This window comes from Penicillium arizonense (assembly GCF_001773325.1).
Source record: "Penicillium arizonense strain CBS 141311 chromosome Unknown PENARI_contig007, whole genome shotgun sequence".
NCBI classification, from domain to species: domain Eukaryota; kingdom Fungi; phylum Ascomycota; class Eurotiomycetes; order Eurotiales; family Aspergillaceae; genus Penicillium; species Penicillium arizonense.
Genome location: NW_019173284.1, coordinates 1,345,889 through 1,364,180, shown reverse-complemented (window position 1 = coordinate 1,364,180; position 18,292 = coordinate 1,345,889). Strand labels below are relative to the sequence as shown.

The 18,292-nt window shown below is 50.0% G+C and overlaps 9 protein-coding genes across 9 annotated transcripts; 4 read left to right on the top strand and 5 right to left on the bottom strand.

Moving 5' to 3' along the window:
- Positions 1-455: 455 nt before the first annotated feature.
- Positions 456-2,673, bottom strand: PENARI_c007G11387 (putative glutaminase; the record flags this gene model as incomplete). Its single annotated transcript, XM_022631214.1, has 2 exons — positions 456-2,185; positions 2,235-2,673. The coding sequence occupies 2 exons, from the start codon at positions 2,671-2,673 to the stop codon at positions 456-458; spliced, it is 2,169 nt and encodes a 722-aa protein (XP_022489013.1).
- Positions 2,674-3,037: 364 nt separating this feature from the next.
- PENARI_c007G07539 (putative NAD binding Rossmann fold oxidoreductase) lies at positions 3,038-4,164 on the bottom strand (the record flags this gene model as incomplete). The annotated part of the gene is made up of 2 exons (XM_022631031.1): positions 3,038-3,778; positions 3,838-4,164. The coding sequence occupies 2 exons, from the start codon at positions 4,162-4,164 to the stop codon at positions 3,038-3,040; spliced, it is 1,068 nt and encodes a 355-aa protein (XP_022489397.1).
- A 383-nt stretch (positions 4,165-4,547) lies between these two features.
- Positions 4,548-6,991, top strand: PENARI_c007G11533 (uncharacterized protein; the record flags this gene model as incomplete). Its single annotated transcript, XM_022631220.1, has 12 exons — positions 4,548-4,744; positions 4,800-4,813; positions 4,861-4,875; positions 4,927-5,079; positions 5,128-5,459; positions 5,513-5,774; positions 5,823-6,233; positions 6,279-6,385; positions 6,445-6,544; positions 6,595-6,719; positions 6,750-6,824; positions 6,875-6,991. 12 exons carry the CDS (start codon positions 4,548-4,550, stop codon positions 6,989-6,991), a joined length of 1,908 nt encoding a protein of 635 aa, XP_022489082.1.
- Positions 6,992-7,312: 321 nt separating this feature from the next.
- PENARI_c007G04648 (uncharacterized protein) lies at positions 7,313-7,627 on the top strand (the record flags this gene model as incomplete). The annotated part of the gene is made up of 1 exon (XM_022630902.1): positions 7,313-7,627. The coding sequence occupies one exon, from the start codon at positions 7,313-7,315 to the stop codon at positions 7,625-7,627; it is 315 nt and encodes a 104-aa protein (XP_022489085.1).
- A 184-nt stretch (positions 7,628-7,811) lies between these two features.
- Positions 7,812-9,474, bottom strand: PENARI_c007G00552 (AATF family protein; the record flags this gene model as incomplete). The annotated part of the gene is made up of 3 exons (XM_022630695.1): positions 7,812-9,192; positions 9,252-9,354; positions 9,411-9,474. The coding sequence occupies 3 exons, from the start codon at positions 9,472-9,474 to the stop codon at positions 7,812-7,814; spliced, it is 1,548 nt and encodes a 515-aa protein (XP_022489098.1).
- Positions 9,475-9,721: 247 nt separating this feature from the next.
- PENARI_c007G10232 (Mrp/NBP35 family ATP-binding protein) lies at positions 9,722-11,003 on the top strand (the record flags this gene model as incomplete). Its single annotated transcript, XM_022631162.1, has 4 exons — positions 9,722-9,757; positions 9,929-10,064; positions 10,161-10,280; positions 10,348-11,003. 4 exons carry the CDS (start codon positions 9,722-9,724, stop codon positions 11,001-11,003), a joined length of 948 nt encoding a protein of 315 aa, XP_022489349.1.
- A 456-nt stretch (positions 11,004-11,459) lies between these two features.
- Positions 11,460-14,237, bottom strand: PENARI_c007G02233 (uncharacterized protein; the record flags this gene model as incomplete). Its single annotated transcript, XM_022630778.1, has 2 exons — positions 11,460-14,114; positions 14,169-14,237. 2 exons carry the CDS (start codon positions 14,235-14,237, stop codon positions 11,460-11,462), a joined length of 2,724 nt encoding a protein of 907 aa, XP_022488960.1.
- A 335-nt stretch (positions 14,238-14,572) lies between these two features.
- On the bottom strand, positions 14,573-15,706 carry PENARI_c007G10991 (cytochrome and DOMON domain-containing protein; the record flags this gene model as incomplete). The annotated part of the gene is made up of 1 exon (XM_022631196.1): positions 14,573-15,706. The coding sequence occupies one exon, from the start codon at positions 15,704-15,706 to the stop codon at positions 14,573-14,575; it is 1,134 nt and encodes a 377-aa protein (XP_022489050.1).
- Positions 15,707-16,413: 707 nt separating this feature from the next.
- On the top strand, positions 16,414-18,093 carry PENARI_c007G02652 (uncharacterized protein; the record flags this gene model as incomplete). Its single annotated transcript, XM_022630801.1, has 4 exons — positions 16,414-16,731; positions 16,779-16,882; positions 16,933-17,110; positions 17,902-18,093. 4 exons carry the CDS (start codon positions 16,414-16,416, stop codon positions 18,091-18,093), a joined length of 792 nt encoding a protein of 263 aa, XP_022489024.1.
- Positions 18,094-18,292: the final 199 nt, after the last annotated feature.

Here is an 18,292-nt window from a genome sequence, read left to right as displayed (position 1 = left end):
GGAATCGAAGGGGAACTTTCGATGGAGATTGACTTTCCATGAAGCAACAGGCGTGATGCTGAGTAAGCCCCCTGGCAACAACTTTTCCCCATTGGGTCTACCTGGCACCTTACTTCTTTGTCTGTTGTTTATTCTATGCAATTGTTGCCTTCTGATTGTCTTTGCTGTACTGCTTATACCCCAAGGTATTTGCCTAGGTAGGCTATGGAACATGTTGGACAGGATGTATGCCTCACTAGCTTGACGGAACTGGTTGTGGTATGACCATTTCGCAGATCATTTCAACATAATCTTAGATTTACACCCAATAATACTTAATATGCATGCCCGAAGGGATCTACCGTACAGTATTCCTACCAGAGAGTCAGTAGAATGGAATGCATACCGTATATACAGCTGACATTCATGCTTCCAGCCTCAACGAAGTCAAACGTAGCATAGCTATTGCATCAATATCATAGCTCATGAGACTCAAACATATGGTTCTGTCCATGTGTCTTTTCTGCAGACTCAGACGCTGGTCTATGAGCATGACTCGACAAACACTCAATAGACCTCGGCCCCTTCAGTGCCAACAATGCGAAATGACCGCCGACAGTTGGACGTGCTCGACACAAAATGGGAACACCGGGCTCATTTCCGTGTGCAGAGGTAGCAACATATCGATCAGAAAATGGCCAGTTGTGCTTCCCATTGGTCATGAAAGCCCACAGGTCATCGACGAACTCATCCCGAGTGCTCGTATCAAAGGTGCCAGCCAGCCACATATTCCAGTCTGACTTGGCCCAATCCTGACGATTGTCGAGTGGAACACCATACTCGCCCCGAACAGTTGCAAAGAAGTCACTGCCCATCCGGTAGGCAGCATCGGGGAACGTTTTCAGGTCCAGCAAGACATCCGGGAAGAGGTTGTACGGGGTCTTCCAGGTTTCTGGATAGTCAGGATATTCCAGCACAAAATGTGTTTTCTGTATGTCTGTCCCCAGACCTTTTTCGAAGAAGAGACTTGCGTGCTCTTCTCCAATACGAGAGTAGTACTTGTTCCCACTCATCTCCCCGAATGCTTTGAGACCAACCGCCGCTTTGATTGCCAGATTTGTCTCATTGGCGAGTGGCCCAGCTGCGTCATTGGAAGAGAGCTGAGTCGCAATATTGATGCTATTGTCAGCCAAGTAGTCGGCATACTCCTGGAAGATCTCCGTGTACTGTGAACTCCATTTGGTATCCCCGGTGGCGTAAACATATGCAGAAGCTAGAACCAGAAGGTTTCCACACTCCTCAATGGGCATGGGCTCTGCTTGCTGGTCATCATGTCCAATGGCATGAGGATAATGAGTGCCAAGATCATGGATAGCGTATGGCAGATGCCAGCGACCAGCAGCAAGATACTTCATCACGGGCTCCAGTAGCAGGCGAATGTAATCCGGGTCCATGACATAGTAAACTGGGAAAGCGGGCATAATCACATCGATAGTGTTGATGTTTCCATCACTGGAAAGTTCTTTAATAAAAGCCAACACGTCGTTGGTGTCGAGCGTGTCGTTGGAGATAGTCAAATCGATACCTCCGTATGCTTGTCGAGTTGACAAAGCGATGATATCTGCATACTTGGGACCTGCAGTAGCCGCAGACAAGGTGACGATTTCCATATCGAGCTTCCATGACTCCAACAATGCGTTGCCATAATCGTCCAAGAAGAATGAGAGCGCACTTGAGGTTGTCGGGTACTGGGCCCGATAGTAGCCAGTATAGGCTTCTCCGAGAAAATTGATGGCAGCATTCCTCTCGTAGCCTACCACAAAGTTTACAGAAAGACCATCTGTGACATAACCTAAATCGTGAACTAGCGCGACGACACTTCCATCACTCCAAGTGTCGTCTTCTCCAGAGAGCGCACCGAATTTCGCAAATTCACCACGCACTTTCTCAGGCTTTCCCGAGAGAGCAGATACTGCGCTAAAGTTAGAAGGACGAGAAGCCAGGATCGCTTGACCCCAAAGAGCCATGTCATCTGCCTCGGCATACAGTGGTGCATCTTCAACCGTAAGTGAGTAGATGGCCAGGTCACCCTGCTGTTCGAAGTCACGCTGCGAGCGACCTGCCTTGCCGGTCCACCTGGCATCAATATCCGAATAAACTTGGATATTCTGACCCTTTGATTCAGACACATGTACAGTCAAGTAACCTGATCTCGGTTAGTACAAACAACGAAACAACAACTGAACGAAACCCACTAAAGGAAAGCGACTGCCGAAGATAATTCGATGGAGAAACCGGCGACAAGAAATCCAGCGTGACCTCCGCAGAACCAGCCATGAGGTCAAAGACAGAATGCGTGGCAGTAAACTCGGCCCGACGCACGATCGCAGGACGTATATCACTTGCTTCGGGGTTTGGAACACCCATCAGACTATACGCCTGTCCATCAACACGGACAATAACCGACCACCCAAGGTCCTGACCTGCCCAGAACTGGGGTTCAGAGTAGGGTAAATGCTGGACCCTGTCGCTGGGCATCCATGCCGACAAATATGGGTTGCGCACTGCTAGCGGGTAAGATGGCGGGAGTACTGGGTGGTGTGTTACAGAGCCTGAGTCCTGGCCGGAGAAGAATGAGAATACTGAAGCGCAGAGGGAGCCTAGTCCCAGTGGACTTTGTAGATTGAATCGCATGTTCAGAGGGACCAGCCCTGTAGCAGTGAGGTATGTTATGAAGCGCTCCAGGCAACTGAGTATCGAAACGCACGATGGTTTAACGATGTTAAGGTAGTTGCAGAAGTATAAAGTATGTCAAGAACTGCGCCCCTTGCCGATCAGCTGGCGTCATCTCGAGGAAACCCCACACTTTCAGTCCATACTTATCTTAGTTAAGTCATATACATGACTTAGTTAATTACTTAGTTGGTTATTTACTTAATCTATCCTTGACGAGTCTGAAGCTTGTAAGACTCATAGGCTGGGGAGTATACATTTCGGGTCTGTTTCGTACCAGAAACAGTTCAAAGTTTCATTATTCATCTGATTTTTCTAAAACATCCTACAGCTGGGCCTTCTCAATCCGGCGTCCAATCTCATCGAAATGAATCTGTTTTCCAGACACAAGAGACTCCTGAAGGTAAGAACCAATCTCAACAGCCTTGACGGCATTGGTCAACTTCATAGGAAGCGGCGTGTTGTCCAGGCAGGCTGCAGTAAAGTCATTGGCCTCTTGCACAAAGGCCGGGCTGAAACGACCCATGAAGTTGGGAGGGATCTCGCGAGTGATGCCGCCGGAGTGGTAGAGGTTGACAAAGTTGCGCTGCGGATTGCCGTTGACGGTCAGCTTGCCCTCGGTGCCAATAATCTCAGTGGTGTCTTCCTGGCCGGCAGCCATCATGCGGGAGCAGTAATAGTAGGCAATCTTGCCATTCCAGAACTCCACAATGCCGACCGCATTGTCGTAGTCATTGTATTTCTTGAGCTCCGGTTGCACTGCGGTGATACCATGGGCAGAGATGCTTTTGGGGAGGACATCATCACCGAAGAACCACAGACTGAGATCAATGTCATGCACTGACATATCGACGAACACACCACCGGACCACGCGGCGTATTCAACATAGAAGCCCGAGGGGTCAAACTTGTCGCAAGTTTGGCTGCGGATAATGGCTGGTCTTCCGATGAGGCCCTGCTCCATCTTGGCATGGGCATCCCGGTAGGAGTCATCGAAGCGTCTTGAGAAGCCGCACATCACCTTTAAGTGAGGCTTCTTCTGGGCAGCTTGAACCACTGCTCTGCACTATAATTGGATATGGATCAATATTGGCTATGAGTCTGAGGAAGCATATAGAATCATACCACTTCGACATCAGTGGACAATGGCTTCTCGCAGAGAACGTGGAGGTCTTTCTCAATGGCCTTGATAGCCTCCTCAGCGTGAACAGAGGTAGCAGTTCCAATAGCCACGGCCTGCAAGCCGGGGTGCTTGAGCATCTCATCGTAATTGGTGTAAAGAGTCACACCGTGCGGCTCCAGGTTCACTCTTCCCCATGCAATTTCAGTAGGGTCGGGGGTGAAAGCTGCAACTAGTTCTGCCCGGGGAGTCTTCTGAAGAAAGTTGGTGGCGTGCAACTTCCCGACACGACCTAGGCCGGCCATACCAACTTGAAGCTTTTGAATGCCCATTGTGTTGGAGGTATTGGAAGTATTGGAAGAAGTCGAAGGGGATTGATGGTTGTCTTCTGTTTTCCTCGTCCCGTGAAGGGGTTTAAATAGCTTTGAGGGCAACTCTCCTGCATTTTGAACATACCACTTCCGATCTCATAGGCAAAAATCCCCGTGAGAAATGGTGGAAGTGGGACATGAGATACACGGAAAGAATTGCCGGGAAAAGCAAAAGCCAAGTTCCCACTTCAACGTAGAGAGTGACGGAGGAAGTGATATGCACACGCACAACTATTATACACCCAATTAGGATAGTGTGCCAGGACCTACATTTCGCTTACTCAATTGGTCAAAATGTCGCATACTAACTCAACTAAGACAGGAACTTTGCTTATATAATCACTATGCGTGCACGTATCAACACATTCTCCCCGCAACTCCAACTTCCACTTCCACTTCCACTGCCAATGCCGCATGTCAATGAGAGTAGTGGGTCATTATTCCCGGAAAGAATCCCCATCTTTGCTGTTTGCTCAGACAGCAATTCGTTCCACGCAAATGTCTCCATGTCGTCCAAGAGAAGTCGCCTAGTGGCTGGCTGGTAGGTCATAGATTATCCCGCTCTATGCACGATATGAACTAATTGATTTGCTCAGCCAACGATGTCGTGGTAAGTGTCTAGGGGGTGAATTGAACTAATTGCTGACCACTACATAGTCCGACACCTGAAGTGTAAGCTACATTGTACCTGGAATGGCACACTTGACTAAACTGGAAATCAAGGCGATCTCAACGACCAGGATTGCGGGCACTGTCAACACGCTGGCGTCGAATGTGATCGAACCAATATCCGGTTTCGCAATGGTCTTTTGCTCCCCAAAGAGCCTGAACTTGCGTTTCCGGATCAGAGTAGCTGGCCCCGACTACATGGCCAAGGTTTGTACTTTATGTGATCTGCCGCAATCAATCTAACTTATGCTCTAGTGCGCTTCCACAATGAAACTCCCGAGATCGCCAGTTTGTACTCGGCTTTTCCGCATGGCGAATCAACTGTCATTGGTAATTCAGAGTACGGTTTGGCGCTCGGAGAAAGGGAGAGACCCGAAATCCAGAATGTACAGCAGAGTATACAACCATTTGCAGCTACTGCCTTGACGCCAGTCCCAACTCGCGCTGCAGAAAGCCACTCACCGTCCATCTCATCGTTGTCTTCTCCAAGGCCAGTACAGTCTAGATCATCATCAAAGCCATTGTATTCTCTGACTGAAAGAGAAGCTGTGTTGATGAGAAACTTCGTTGAGAACATGGCCCTTTGGGTGCGTATTTGCTTAGCTGCGAACCGATTTGCGACTGACAACTAGAACCTCAGGCTGACATCACGGACCCCCAACGGCACTTTGAAACAGAAGTTTCAGCTCGCGCATTAAAAGAGCCTTTCTTACGTTATGCGGTATTTGCATTTTCATCGCGCCATCTTGACCGGCAGGATGGCAGTGATGTGACAGAAGCACTGCAACATCACAATTGCTGTGTTCAACTACTCATTCCGGCACTCTCTGAGCCTCGAGAACATATCACTGAGGACATTCTTGCAACAGTTGCTATACTTCGCCAGCATGAGGAAATGGACGGTACGCATACCGGCAGCCGTATAGCTCATTGGCACTAACACTCTCTAGGGGAGGATAATCAATTCCATCTTACCGGCACGACACACATATTGAACACAGTATCAACCTTTGGCTCTTCAGGTGGCTTGGGGGAGGCCGCAGCTTGGCTCTGTTTGCGTCAAGACATCTATATCTCTCTGACCACTCAACGGCCTCTCCGAACTGATCTGCAAAGTTTTTATCAATCCGACGTGTTTCGAAGAAATGACGATTTTGCATGGTCTAGCCGAATGGTTTTCTTGTTAGCCAAAGTTCTCCAGAGCGCTTTTACCGACTCTGCGACAGCACATGGCATAGGAGACGAGATTGACGAATGGTACTCCACTAAGCCATATACATTTGAGCCTGTCAGGTTTGTTCCACGAGGACCGGAGCCCGACCAGCGATTTCCGACCATCTGGATGCTATTGCCCGTACACGGTAAGTGATGCCGGTACATTCGAGAGATCCAGACTGATTTGCTAGTCATCGGCATTCAATACTTCCACCTCGCCAAGATTGTCTTGGCGCTCTCGGAGGGATCGAACGCATCATCCGCCTATGAAAGGCTACGCCACTCTCGAATAGTGGAGGTTCGACCATTTCTTCTGTATTTTGTCGGTCGGAAATACTCACAATGCTACAACGCTAGAAAATTGTTCGTCATCACCTGCTCACCGTGCTGGGTCTGGCCCATTCAAATAGCAAGGCTGAAAACACCCTGTTTACTGCACGGCATAGTCTAGTGGCCTGTGAGTTACCAATGCCATTTCAGCTCGCCTTGTACTAACTAACTCGGAAGGGGGATGGGTCCTTCGGCATCGCCTAGATCAACGGGCTGCGGAGGCTCTATTGCAAGCCATGCATGCAAGGACCGGCTGGAATATGGATTCGCTCATCCAGTCATTGCGGGCACAGTGGCAGGAGGTGGATGATGATTGACGATCCTCGTGCCAGCGCCAGATTCGTGCCCACAAAGAAGTGCCGTGGGTTACTGCAGCCGATCTAGCGGCATATCCGAGCGCAAGAGAAGTATAGCAACTATACCCGACAAAAAGAACGAACATGCTATAAATGTCCAGTTCATGACCAAAGTTCAAGCCCAGGAAGTCCAAGAGTCCAAGAAGTCCGAGTGTACATCAAGTGTCAATCTTCACCTCCTTCGGGACGTCTGGACTCGGGGCCTTGCATCATTGTAAGGGGGAAAGACCCACCACATTATTTAAATCACCGCGCGTTCCTGGACGATCATCCTTGGTTCTTCTCTTTCTACTCTTCTTCTCATTTTTACTCGGCTTACTCGATACTCTATTCTCTCGAACCTCCAACATCTACGAACTCTGCAAGCGCCACCCTTGTTCAACCCCGCAAATCCACTAGCGTGTGGAGGCGTTTTACCCCAGACCGCGTGACAACCAAGACACTTTTGCCTCAGGAACTACAAATCTGTGCGCAGGACTGATTCTGATCCCCCAAAACCTCAAGCCTCTCTCAGATCAACTTCCTATATAGCATCCACCATGCAAAGTCCAATCCTCTCCTCCTCTATCATCCCCACAATGGGCACAAAAGAGTGCGCAAGCACCCCAACCTCGCCCCCACTCTCAAGCGCAATTCCTCCGTCATACAACGATGTGAGCGGCGCAGTCGTCATTGGCGCCGACGGCAAGCCTCATTTTCTATCCGCAGAAGAAGAAGTGGACCGGCGATTGCGACTGGAACAAGCAGTCCGCGAAAAGATGCTAGGGCTACCACGAACAACGCAATTCGAATGGCCACAAGGTACATCAACCGAGCAATTACCGGCCTATTCACCACGGGAAGAGAAGAAATGATTTGGTTGCATGTATCTTGGAGATACACATTGAAAGCGAGCGAGATACCCGGACTACACATGTATATAATACCATACCCACTGAACAACAACTTGATTGAATGCACAGAGATTCGCCTTTTATTTCATGGCCGTAACCACTATAGTACAAAAAAGATGCGTATGTATGTAAATGTGCAGACCTTCTAGTTTCGGAACAGTCGCAAACCACTTTCCTCACGGTCATCATCCTCCGCCTCGCTCCCACTCTCATCGCCCTCACCGAGGACGCCACTAGCCGTCCGACCAAGTAGAGAAGCGAAGAACTCGTCGCGCGCGCGCGTAGTCCAGGAAGCCCGATCATCAGGAGCCATGAAGTTCTGCAGCTTCTCATGCACAGTATAGCGCATCTTACGACCCTTGGAGGCGCGGGTATCGACATCTCGCTTCACCTTGTCGTTGCGCATACCAGTGACGGGGTGGATGGGCAGACGGGAGGGCAGGTGGTGCAGGTCGAGGCCGTTGGTCATAGCCTCGGAGGAGGACATGCGCTGCTCAACGAGGTCTCGGAGAAGGGACTGGTAGAAAGCGCCGTCGTCGTAGAGGGGTTCTTGCTGGTCGGACGAAGAGCGGGCGCGCTTGGAGGATCGATCGCCGATCTCTGTGGCGACTTGGGCGTCGAGGACGGCTGTGATGGTTTGCTGGCGGCCTGCAGCGCCGAGGAGCTTGCCGCGGGCATTGGGGAGAGATGCAGAAGTGCCTCGGACCTTGGAGGACCATTTGTCGAGAATGGAACGGCGGTGGGAGATGGATTCGGATTCCAATTCGGACATGCGCTCCCAAAGTGAAGCGGTAGTGGTGGTGGGAGAGGCGGAGAAGGGTCTCTTGCGCTTTTTGCTGTCGTCTTTGGAGTTGGCGTCGGCGAGGGCGGATCGCAGACCCTCCAGAGTCGACCATAACGCTAGAGCTGCTGATTCTGCCGATTTGATCGCTTCCTCGTCGACCATTTCGTCATCGCCGTCCACGTTGTCTCCATTTTCGTTAAATCCCAAAGAAGCGATACTATTCACAGCCGTCAATCCACTCTGGAGCTTGATACGGGTGTTCAGCAAGGCATCAAAAGTAGCACGCTGCTTCTTCACAGCCTTGCCCTTGGTAGCATCGGCCTTGGCCGCTGAAGAAATCGTCGCGGCAATGGACTTTTGGTCTGTGGCCATCAATCTTCGAAGTTCATCGCGGTCACCCGAGGCGAGGGGGCTTATTTCGGCACTCTTCTTGCTCTTGCTGGACTTGTTTGGGCGTGGTTCTTCCTCCTCAGATTCCTCGCTCTCATCGTCCCTCTCTTCGTCGGAGCTCTCCTGATCCAATTCATCCTCCTCGTCGTCGCCCGATTCTTCGGCATCCACTTCTGAGCCGAGATCTGAGCCTTCGTCGTCAGACCCGCTCTCCTCGGAGCCAGAGTCTTCCTCGGAACGAGCTGCAAATGGATCATCGTCGCTGTCAGCGCCTAGGGCGTCTCTGCTGACACGGGCGCCTTCATATTGTTTTCCAAGGGCGACGGGGTCTTCCTTGCGGAGCTTTCCTTTGCTATTTCGGTTATTAGTATGTGGTATGTCATTGCACACAGCTGAGTATTTCTCACTCACCCCACAGCTTGATAATGCTCCCGTCCGGCGTTCTCGTCAGGCTTCTCGACATCTTCGTCATCGCTTGACTGGCCGCCATTCTCGATATCCTCGGGATCGAAATCTAGGTAAGAAGTCAGCATTGTAAGTCCCAAGGCGACATATCAAGAGCGGTCATACCCTTAGGTGTGGGATCTTCAAAATCAGCCAGCTGATCAGCCAGCGAACGTGTGCCTTTCCCCATGCTGTTGCTTGTTTGCTATGGAGAAAAGAAGATTGCTTCGCGACTTTTTTTTTGCGGTTTTTCCGGATAACGGATCAACTGGCCTATCTGGGACTAGCGGCAGGCGGTCTACGCCTGTGGCCGCCACGCGGTCAGTGCGCTGGGCGGTCGGAGCTAGTATCGGCAGTATCGATTATCCTCTCAGCTTCATGAACTTCAGTTCATATATTGTTTAGTCCATTTCTTAATCTGCCTTGCAATTGCCGATATGCTGGCATCTCCTACTCGTGGAGCTGCCATGCGTGTGAGACTATTTTCCACCTGCAGGGTTCTACAACATGAAAATCCTCTGGTCAGTTCTTACATCATTCTCGGAACTCTGTTGCTGCTTCAATAGTGCATCGACTGTGTCCAGAAACCCCCAAGCTATAGAAGGCTCAATTGATAAGGAAACTCAGCGGCTAACTCTCAACAGGGACTCCCGCGCTCTGGAACCCCTCCGTCCTTCCGTTCTCGTCGCAATCTCCCCGAAAAGCGGAAGATTCGAGATGTCAAGAAAGTTGTTGCAGTCTCGTCAGCAAAAGGTGGTGTGGGAAAGTCAACAATAGCAGGTGGGTCATTTTATCTTGTTATATGCGCCTCAACTCCAGTCGCAATGCAAACTCAGAGAGCAAATTGATTGAACAAGAGCTAATGGTATACTTCAGTAAACCTCGCGCTATCCTTCGCGCGCCGGGGCATTAAGACAGGTATTCTGGACACTGATATCTTTGGCCCATCTATTCCAACTCTTCTCAATCTCTCTGGCGAACCTCGTCTCGATGAAAGTGAGTCTCTCGTATTAGATCACCATCCGAGCGCATGCATCGATCAAAATACTCACATAGCCACTAGATAACTGCCTCGTCCCATTAACAAACTACGGCCTCAAATCCATGTCAATGGGCTACCTCCTCCCCCAAACACAAGCCGACAGCACAACAGGCGAACTACCAATGGATACAACACCAATCTCATGGCGCGGACTCATGGTCACAAAAGCAATGCACCAACTCCTCCACTCCGTCTCCTGGGGACCCCTCGACGTCCTAGTCCTAGACCTGCCCCCAGGAACAGGCGATGTCCAGCTCACAATCAACCAAGAAGTCATAATCGACGGCTCAGTCATCGTAACAACACCGCAAGATATCGCACTCCGCGATGCAGTCCGCGGTATCGGCATGTTCCAGCGTATGGACGTACCAGTCCTCGGAATGGTTCGAAACATGGCTTTTTTTGCTTGCCCGCAATGTGGACACCAGAGTCGCATTTTCTCGCATGGTGATAGTCCGCACGTGCACGATGAGACGCATGGAGTCGTCGCTGAGTGCAAGAGACTCGGGGTGGACTTCCTTGGTGACATCCCTCTTGATGCTAGGGTCTGCGAGGACGCTGATCGGGGTATGCCCACTGTTGTTTCAGAGGAGAGTGTTGAGCGTAGTGCTAGGCGTCAGGCTTTCCTTGATGTTGCGGAGCAGGTTGCGAAGAAGATTGGTCTTGATTGGCGTTGAAAGGGACTCTGCTTGATTGTGTAAACATATCATCGTTTGTATATTATTATTAGACTTGCATCGTCAAGTGGCTGGTTCTTGGCTACGGATACTTTTGGAGATTGGAATTTGATCTCACCTCCCATGAATGTTATTTACGAGTTTGATTAACTGCATAAGCCTTTCCATAAATGCTGAATCGGGTATAGATTGTTCATTCTCTGAATATCAAATGCAGGTTATAGTCGCAGTCAGAGGACCAGAAATGGGACCGCCAACATCGGGTATATCCAAAATCAGAACACAAAAGCTATAAGACAAAACGAAACGGTGGCTCAGGGAGTAGAGCTTCATGGTGAACGTGTCCACGTAAGGACACTTCAGGCATAAATAAACCAAATGTAAAAGATTTGGAAAAGGTAGAACGAGCACATAAAAGATTCGAAATAGATCAGGATAAATAGCAGACATGGCAGCCTATAGGCCTTCCTCAGCTGTCTTGAAAACCTCTCTGTCAGGCATCTCAGGACGCTGAGAAGTCGAATCACGACCAGCAGCAGAGAAAACCGAAAGTGTATCGGTAGACATTCGACCATTCTCGCTCGTCATCACTGGGATGACACCTTTCGCACCCAGTACAGCACGGTTGCTAGCACTATCAGATGCCATATGCATACGAGCAACGGAGTCCTTGTCGCCACCAACAGTACTAGCTGTGTCAGACACCATCTCGCTGCGACCGGTAACCGAGCCCGCAGCGGACTCTGGCCGATATCTACTGTTAGACAAGGAAATATCGGACTTCATAGGGATAGTGCCTGCCGCATGGAAGAGAGCTCTAGTGCTTGCGTTCTCATCAGTGAATTTGCGGTTATCCACCTCAGGTAGTATGAGAATTGGAGCGCTCTTCTCTGATAGAGGACGGGAGGCTGAATCGGGTTCAGTGGACATACGACCTGTAAAAGAGTCGGCAGTATTATTATTGCGATGTCCCTTCTCATCCCAAGTGACGGAAGTAGGACCGTTGGCGTGTGGTTTCTCTTTGGTAAGGTCGTGATCCGCGGGAGTTCCGCCTTGAGGGTTCTTTGACGGTGTGCTAGACCAAGCTCCAGCCTGGCCAGCGTCGACACTGGGACGGGTCGAAGGCCGGCCAGATTGGGTAGCCTGCCGTTCCTTTTCCATTGTGCGCTCGTCATGCTTGCTTCCCCAGCCACTCCAAAGCATCATACCATAGTTCTTCTTGGCATGACGCTTTGGTAGCACGCCGGGAGCAGCACGTCGAGCGGCTAGAGAGCTTGCAGGCGGGCATTCACCATTGAAGTCTTGGAATCCATGAGCCAATTCCTTCATGCGGCATCTTTGGACCCTGAGCTTCTCCTTGGAAAATTTAATATCCCATTCTCGCTTTGCTGCCAGCCACTTTCGAATGAGTTCAGGATTGATCGCACCAACGTGAGCGGGCGGAATTTCTAGTACAGGATATGAAGACGGAGGATCAAGTGGGAAAATGTGTCCATGTTTATTGACACGTTGGCGAATCATGTGCTGATGGAATGCTGGTAGAGGATCTCCGGCTTTGCCGACGGAAGCAGGTCTTTCTTTCGGAGCTGATTTGTTGGTCTCGGCCTGGGATCCTGAGAACCCTTCCTCAGAACTGCTAGAGCTACAAGACGTGAGGGGCATGAGGACAGAGTCGTCTATAATATCAACGTCTGCCTTCTGCGCACGAGCCAAAGCCCAAGAACCGAACTGAGAGATAGATCGGAACATGTACTTGGCAGGCTGTGTGAAGCTGAGAGTGGGAGCCACATGGCAAAGATGGTCCCACACCTGAAGATGTACATAGGTCGGTGCGTACTTATTCAAGGTCTCGCGGGTTGGGTCATTCTCATCCAAATACACATCACTGGGTGGATATGCTGTCGGGTTGGCTGCTTTGTGGGCCACGTAGAACTGCTCATCACGAAGCATCTCACCGCCGCCGCTAATGATCTGAAGAGGAGGAAGGCCACCGAGTGAGGGTTGCAGGACAGGTGAAACAAGCGGGTGGGTGATGAGTTGATTTGTCGTGTACATTTGGATTTGATCCTTTAGTTCAATGGTCTTCCCATCCAACAAAACGTGTATGTTGTCAGGTTCAGCCTGCAGGGTAGCAGGATCCTGGCTCTGCTGTTGGCCAGGGTAAGCAAGTTCGGTACGAGGAGGGGAGTCTTCGTGAACAGTATATCCACGAACAGCTGTCTCCTCTGCCGCGCTATTCGGTGCAGGGATTGCTTTCTTGACATCCTCGGCAGTGACCGTTGGTTGCTGCGACATTTTCTTCATCTTCAGAATATCATCGGCGTTGGGAGGAGGCCAGGCAGTTGACGGTTTGTGACGGAAACCCCATGGAGGGATATAATCACCTGGATTGTCCTCAACAATACTCGGAAAAGAGTGCGTCAAATCAACCCAGGGCGAGATCAAGATAGCGCCTGCAGGCAGAGGAATGCCTTGGTCTCGCATAATGACCAGCATTGAGAGGGCCATGCCTCCGCCCGCAGAGTCACCAGCCAAAATGATTTCGTTGGGCTCATATGACTTGAGCAGCCATAGGTAGGCAGCCATTGAGTCTTGCAGTCCACATGGGAATGGGAACTGCGGTGAGAGGCGATAGTCCGGCGCAAACACACGTCCCTTAAGCTTGCGCGCATGGCGCTGCATCATATACCGATGTGTGTCGACACTTCCAAAAAAGTAAGCACCGCCATGGATATACAGCATCACTCGATTGGAGCGCTGGTTGGCTTTCTTTGTCTCATTGTAGTGGTTGCGCATCTCAATCCATTCTCCCTTCAACTCTTCAGATGGCCCACGCCATTGCCACCATTTCTCTCCCCCAACTCTTGCGACACCTTTCTGGCCCAGCTGCTTGACAATTGCATCTCCAGCAGACGACAGGAACTCATCGGGGATTGTAATGGTCTCGGTTCTCACCCAATGTGGGCTGGGCACCCATTGGCGGGTAAATGCTTGGAGGTCTTCGACAGGATGCTTAGACGCATAGTACAGGAATTGGCGCACGATCTGGATGCCCTCGTCGTAGGTGATATGAACTGTTGGTTTGTTGTGTAGCGATTTGCGGTGCAGGTACTACAATGCGACATCAGTATGAACTTCGACGTCTCCCTTCACACAAGAACTTACATGGCTGATCAGAGTATGCAACACTGTAGGCGTCAGTGCCGCACCAAGTGCGAACGTGTTCAATGGCATTATATACAGTCGATGTCGCGTAGTTGCGACAGAGGCCAGGTGAGGTTTAGTTCCAAAGTAGAGTCCAGTGATATATGAGCCGATCTTATTAACGAGAGACAAAGTTCAGCGACCAACCCAATGCCTCGAGGAAAAGAGAGAAAGAGAGGGAAAGAGAGAGAGAGAGAGAGAGAGAGAAGTGAACAAACACAGGGGGACTGCGATGATGTCATTGTCGATCTCCACTAACTTATGGAGAGAACCTCAAGTCTACGCTAACACTTGACTAACACAACACTAATTCCACCAACACTACTAACACTAGCAACGCAGTCATTACAAGCCACTTTGCCTTTCTAGCCTCGACTTCGTTTCCCTGGCCTTTGTCCAAGCCATACAACTGCGACATACCCCAGTGCAATGACTACAGCCACAACGCTGGCCGCAATCACCGCCCCAAGAGGCCCGTGCGCAAGCTGGAATCCCAGTCCAGCATTGATGATTCCCAGGATGATCAGGAGTCTCCCAAACCACCGATGAGTATAGGCAAAAATTCCCTTTCCACCAGTCCTCCGGAAGAACCGGTGCTGTAATACCCCCATGGCAGGCTGGAAAACAACGAGGCAGGCAACAACTACCATGCCAATAATGGGATGGTGGTGATGAAACAAGGAGAGATCCCTTGCCATGGAAACACCAACACCGAGGCCAGCAATGGCAACAGCCAGAGCGAACAGTTGACTGGGCCCATGGAGATTCACTGTCCACTTCGCTGGGAAGAGATGGAGGCCCAGTGCGAAACCAGGGAACATGACCACAAAGGCCAAGATCATGAGCACAGCATGCGCCGTCTGCTTCTGATTGATCATGTCTGCGAAGGAAGAAGAGCTCGGATCTGCACTGGAAACAGACACTTGGGCCAGTTGAGCGAAAGGGTTCTCCGAGCTGCCACCCGTCGCTTTCTTCATGTCGATAGACACGACACCCTGGTCATCATGTTGGGTGATTGTCTCGGAAACACTGGTTGATTCCAACGAATCCCCGAACTTCACTGCCCAGATCCACGGACTTGAAGAGCTGTTGACATTTTCTGTTCCACCATCCCATTTCAGGCAGGTATCGCACCGGATATTGGCGGTAATGACTCCGTCGTGTACACCACTGCCATTGAGAATTGTGATTCGGGCGTCTTTGTTGTACGACGGCTCGACTTCGGCTATGCCAGACCGTGGAGAAACTGTCACGTTGTTGCCGGAAGTAGAAGTAACAAAGATATTGGCGCCTGCCATCCCCGTTCCTTGCCCTAGCGCAAACCATTGCACTTGACGGGTAGAATTCATTTGAAAGTAGATAGATCCAGAGCCGGATTGGGCGGTCTTTTCGGGAACATTGATACTATAGGTGATTTCGTCGTGGCCGGGGGGGTGGAAGCTCTGGAGTTGGGCCAGCACAGGGACAGCCCAGAGCCAAGCGAAAGCATGTCGGGCCATAGTTATGAAGATTGCTGTCGTTTTCAGGGGGGAATTTTTTCCTCAATAAATAAAGCGGCATTCACGACTCGGCTAATTGTCACAGGGGTCTTCTCATATCGACTGGGCCAAGACACTATGGCTGACTGTCGGGTAATTACCTTTAAATTCCTACCGTTGAACTCAGTGCCACAGCCCAACATTTACTTGAAGTAGCAGTCTATACGAGATGCCTAATAAGGTACCCCTGTATTGACAACCTCCTCGTTCTCGGTTTCGCAAAATTGGTTCGAATGCTGAGCCACTCAGGGTTCAAGATCGATAAGAAGGTTCCCAGCTGCGCCTCCACAGTGTGGGACCTGAGACGATCAGCAAATCAGCTAATCAGCTGATAGTTCTATGGAGTGGCGCATTCTAAGACATTTTCATAAGCTTGAGTTCTATAGACTGAAGAGCCCGAGGCTGTGTTGGTTTTGTACCTGGCAACGCTCTAAGCTTTTCGCACATTAACCTAATAGGGCTACCGTGTGAACTAGGTTTCGAGCTAAACCGCTCCGTGGCTATGCCATAGATATCTATTCATCTCTAGATCATTCATTATTTGGAATAACTTAGAATAGTAAACCCGCGAGGTAGAGGTGATGATAGATATATAAATGGATTCCCACCGTAGGATATCCGTTATACTTCAGAAAGCCAAGAATACCAACATACCTTTGACCGCAACAATGATCACCGCAATCATTTTTCTTCTTTTCGCACTTCCATTTACCAATGCCCAATATGGATCAAACGATGCTAGCAAGACAACTAGTGCATCGTCGAGCACTACAGCCTCGGCATCAAGCGGCACCCACAAAGTCGAGGTCGGCTCAGGCGGCATTACATTCAACCCGGATACACTTACCGTATCTCCAGGAGAAAAAGTCGTATTTCATTTCTTCCCACAGAATCATTCCGTGGTCCAAGCTTCCTTCGATAGTCCCTGTCAACCCATGAATACGTCAGGCTTTTCTACTGGGTTCGTCCCAACTACGACGGAATCAGTAAGTACCTCGGAACTGGATGGACCAATAGTACCTGACTCCAATAGGAAACCATTTTTACTCTGACAATCAATGACACAACTCCAATCTGGTTCTACTGTGGTCAGTTTGGGCATTGTCAGGGCGGCATGGTTGGGGTTATCAATCCACCGTAAGCATAACCTTTTTTTTGGTGGATTTAGCTGACTACTGACTCTTCAGATCAAATGGCCCGGAAACCCTTGACTCTTTTAAAAAGGCCGCCTCTACCGCTGTAGGCAGCACTGCACCTGAAACCGTTCAAGGTGGTCTCCTGGGGAAGTCTGGAGGGGATGCCTCGAGCTCGAGCTCGAGCGTCACAACTAGCTCTACTGCTAAGCCGACTAACGCTGGTAATAGTGTTGGTAATGCTTTGGATATGTGTGTTCTTCTGGTTTTGGCTTCTTGTGTTGCGCTTTCTATGATGTAGTAGGTTGTTGGTTCATTCTATAGTACGATTCCTGGTCAGTGCAGAATAGTCCCGAATTTGAGAATCCGTTTCTTGTTGTAAAGGCGCTGAAACGTACCCGCGAGTCTAAAAATAAATTCTTCCGTACAGAAACCGTAGGTACATGGAAATCTATAGCATAAGTGAGCCCAAGAAAATCTCGAAAATAAACGAATAACCTGGAACGAACTGTCCAATAGCTAAGCTGATGTCGTCAATGTTCTTCACGCTCCTTGTATGGGAATACTGTTGAGACGCAGTAACGCAATACCTTGGTCCAGAGTGTATAAAGCCCGCAGCGCATAGATGATGAGGATCGCACGTCGAAGAGGGCAGCAAGCCAGCCCTCAGAGGACCTAATAACTACCCATGAAAGTTGTAAAAGCCGCACCATAGCCTCCGAGCATAATCATCAAGACCACCAACTAATCTAACATGCTTATATTAATGACGGGAAGCAAGGAGACAGCCAGATTGAATTCGCCACTTGTCGCAATCCACTCCTTTCCTAATAAACATATTTACTTGGCACGTCATTCCGATCTGCTATTATGAATGCCAACTGTGGAGCAATGGTCGCAACACATTTTACACATTTTACCACATCACCTATCGTGTCCAAACATCGTTCTTACCATCCACCATCTCCGATATTCCAGTCGGGTCACATAGCCTGGTTATGTGAAGAGTAGGATATCGACTAGGAGCTGAATACGTACGAACGCTCGCCCCTTTTGGCCCCGTCAGAGTACAAAGCAGTGCACCCTGCGGAATCGGCACCAACCATTCGAGACGGTGATCTAACCTTGGCTGAGAGCGGTGCTTGCATGGAATTTACTCGCGAGTACGCCAACGCCGAATTGTCCCCAGACCAAACACACCATTCTTACGGGTGATTTTGTATTTTGGTGGCACTAGTGTAATGGCAGCTTTATCCCTTGTCTGGTTGAATGCCATGATGGCACGTGCGGTCCTACCTTGGAAAGGATATTCGCGAGGAAGCCAGGGCAGTACTCTCTGCACGCTACGTGGTCGGATTGACGATGCTAGGTAATAGACCGCAAGATAATGAATGGTTGGCGGGGAGAGTTTTTA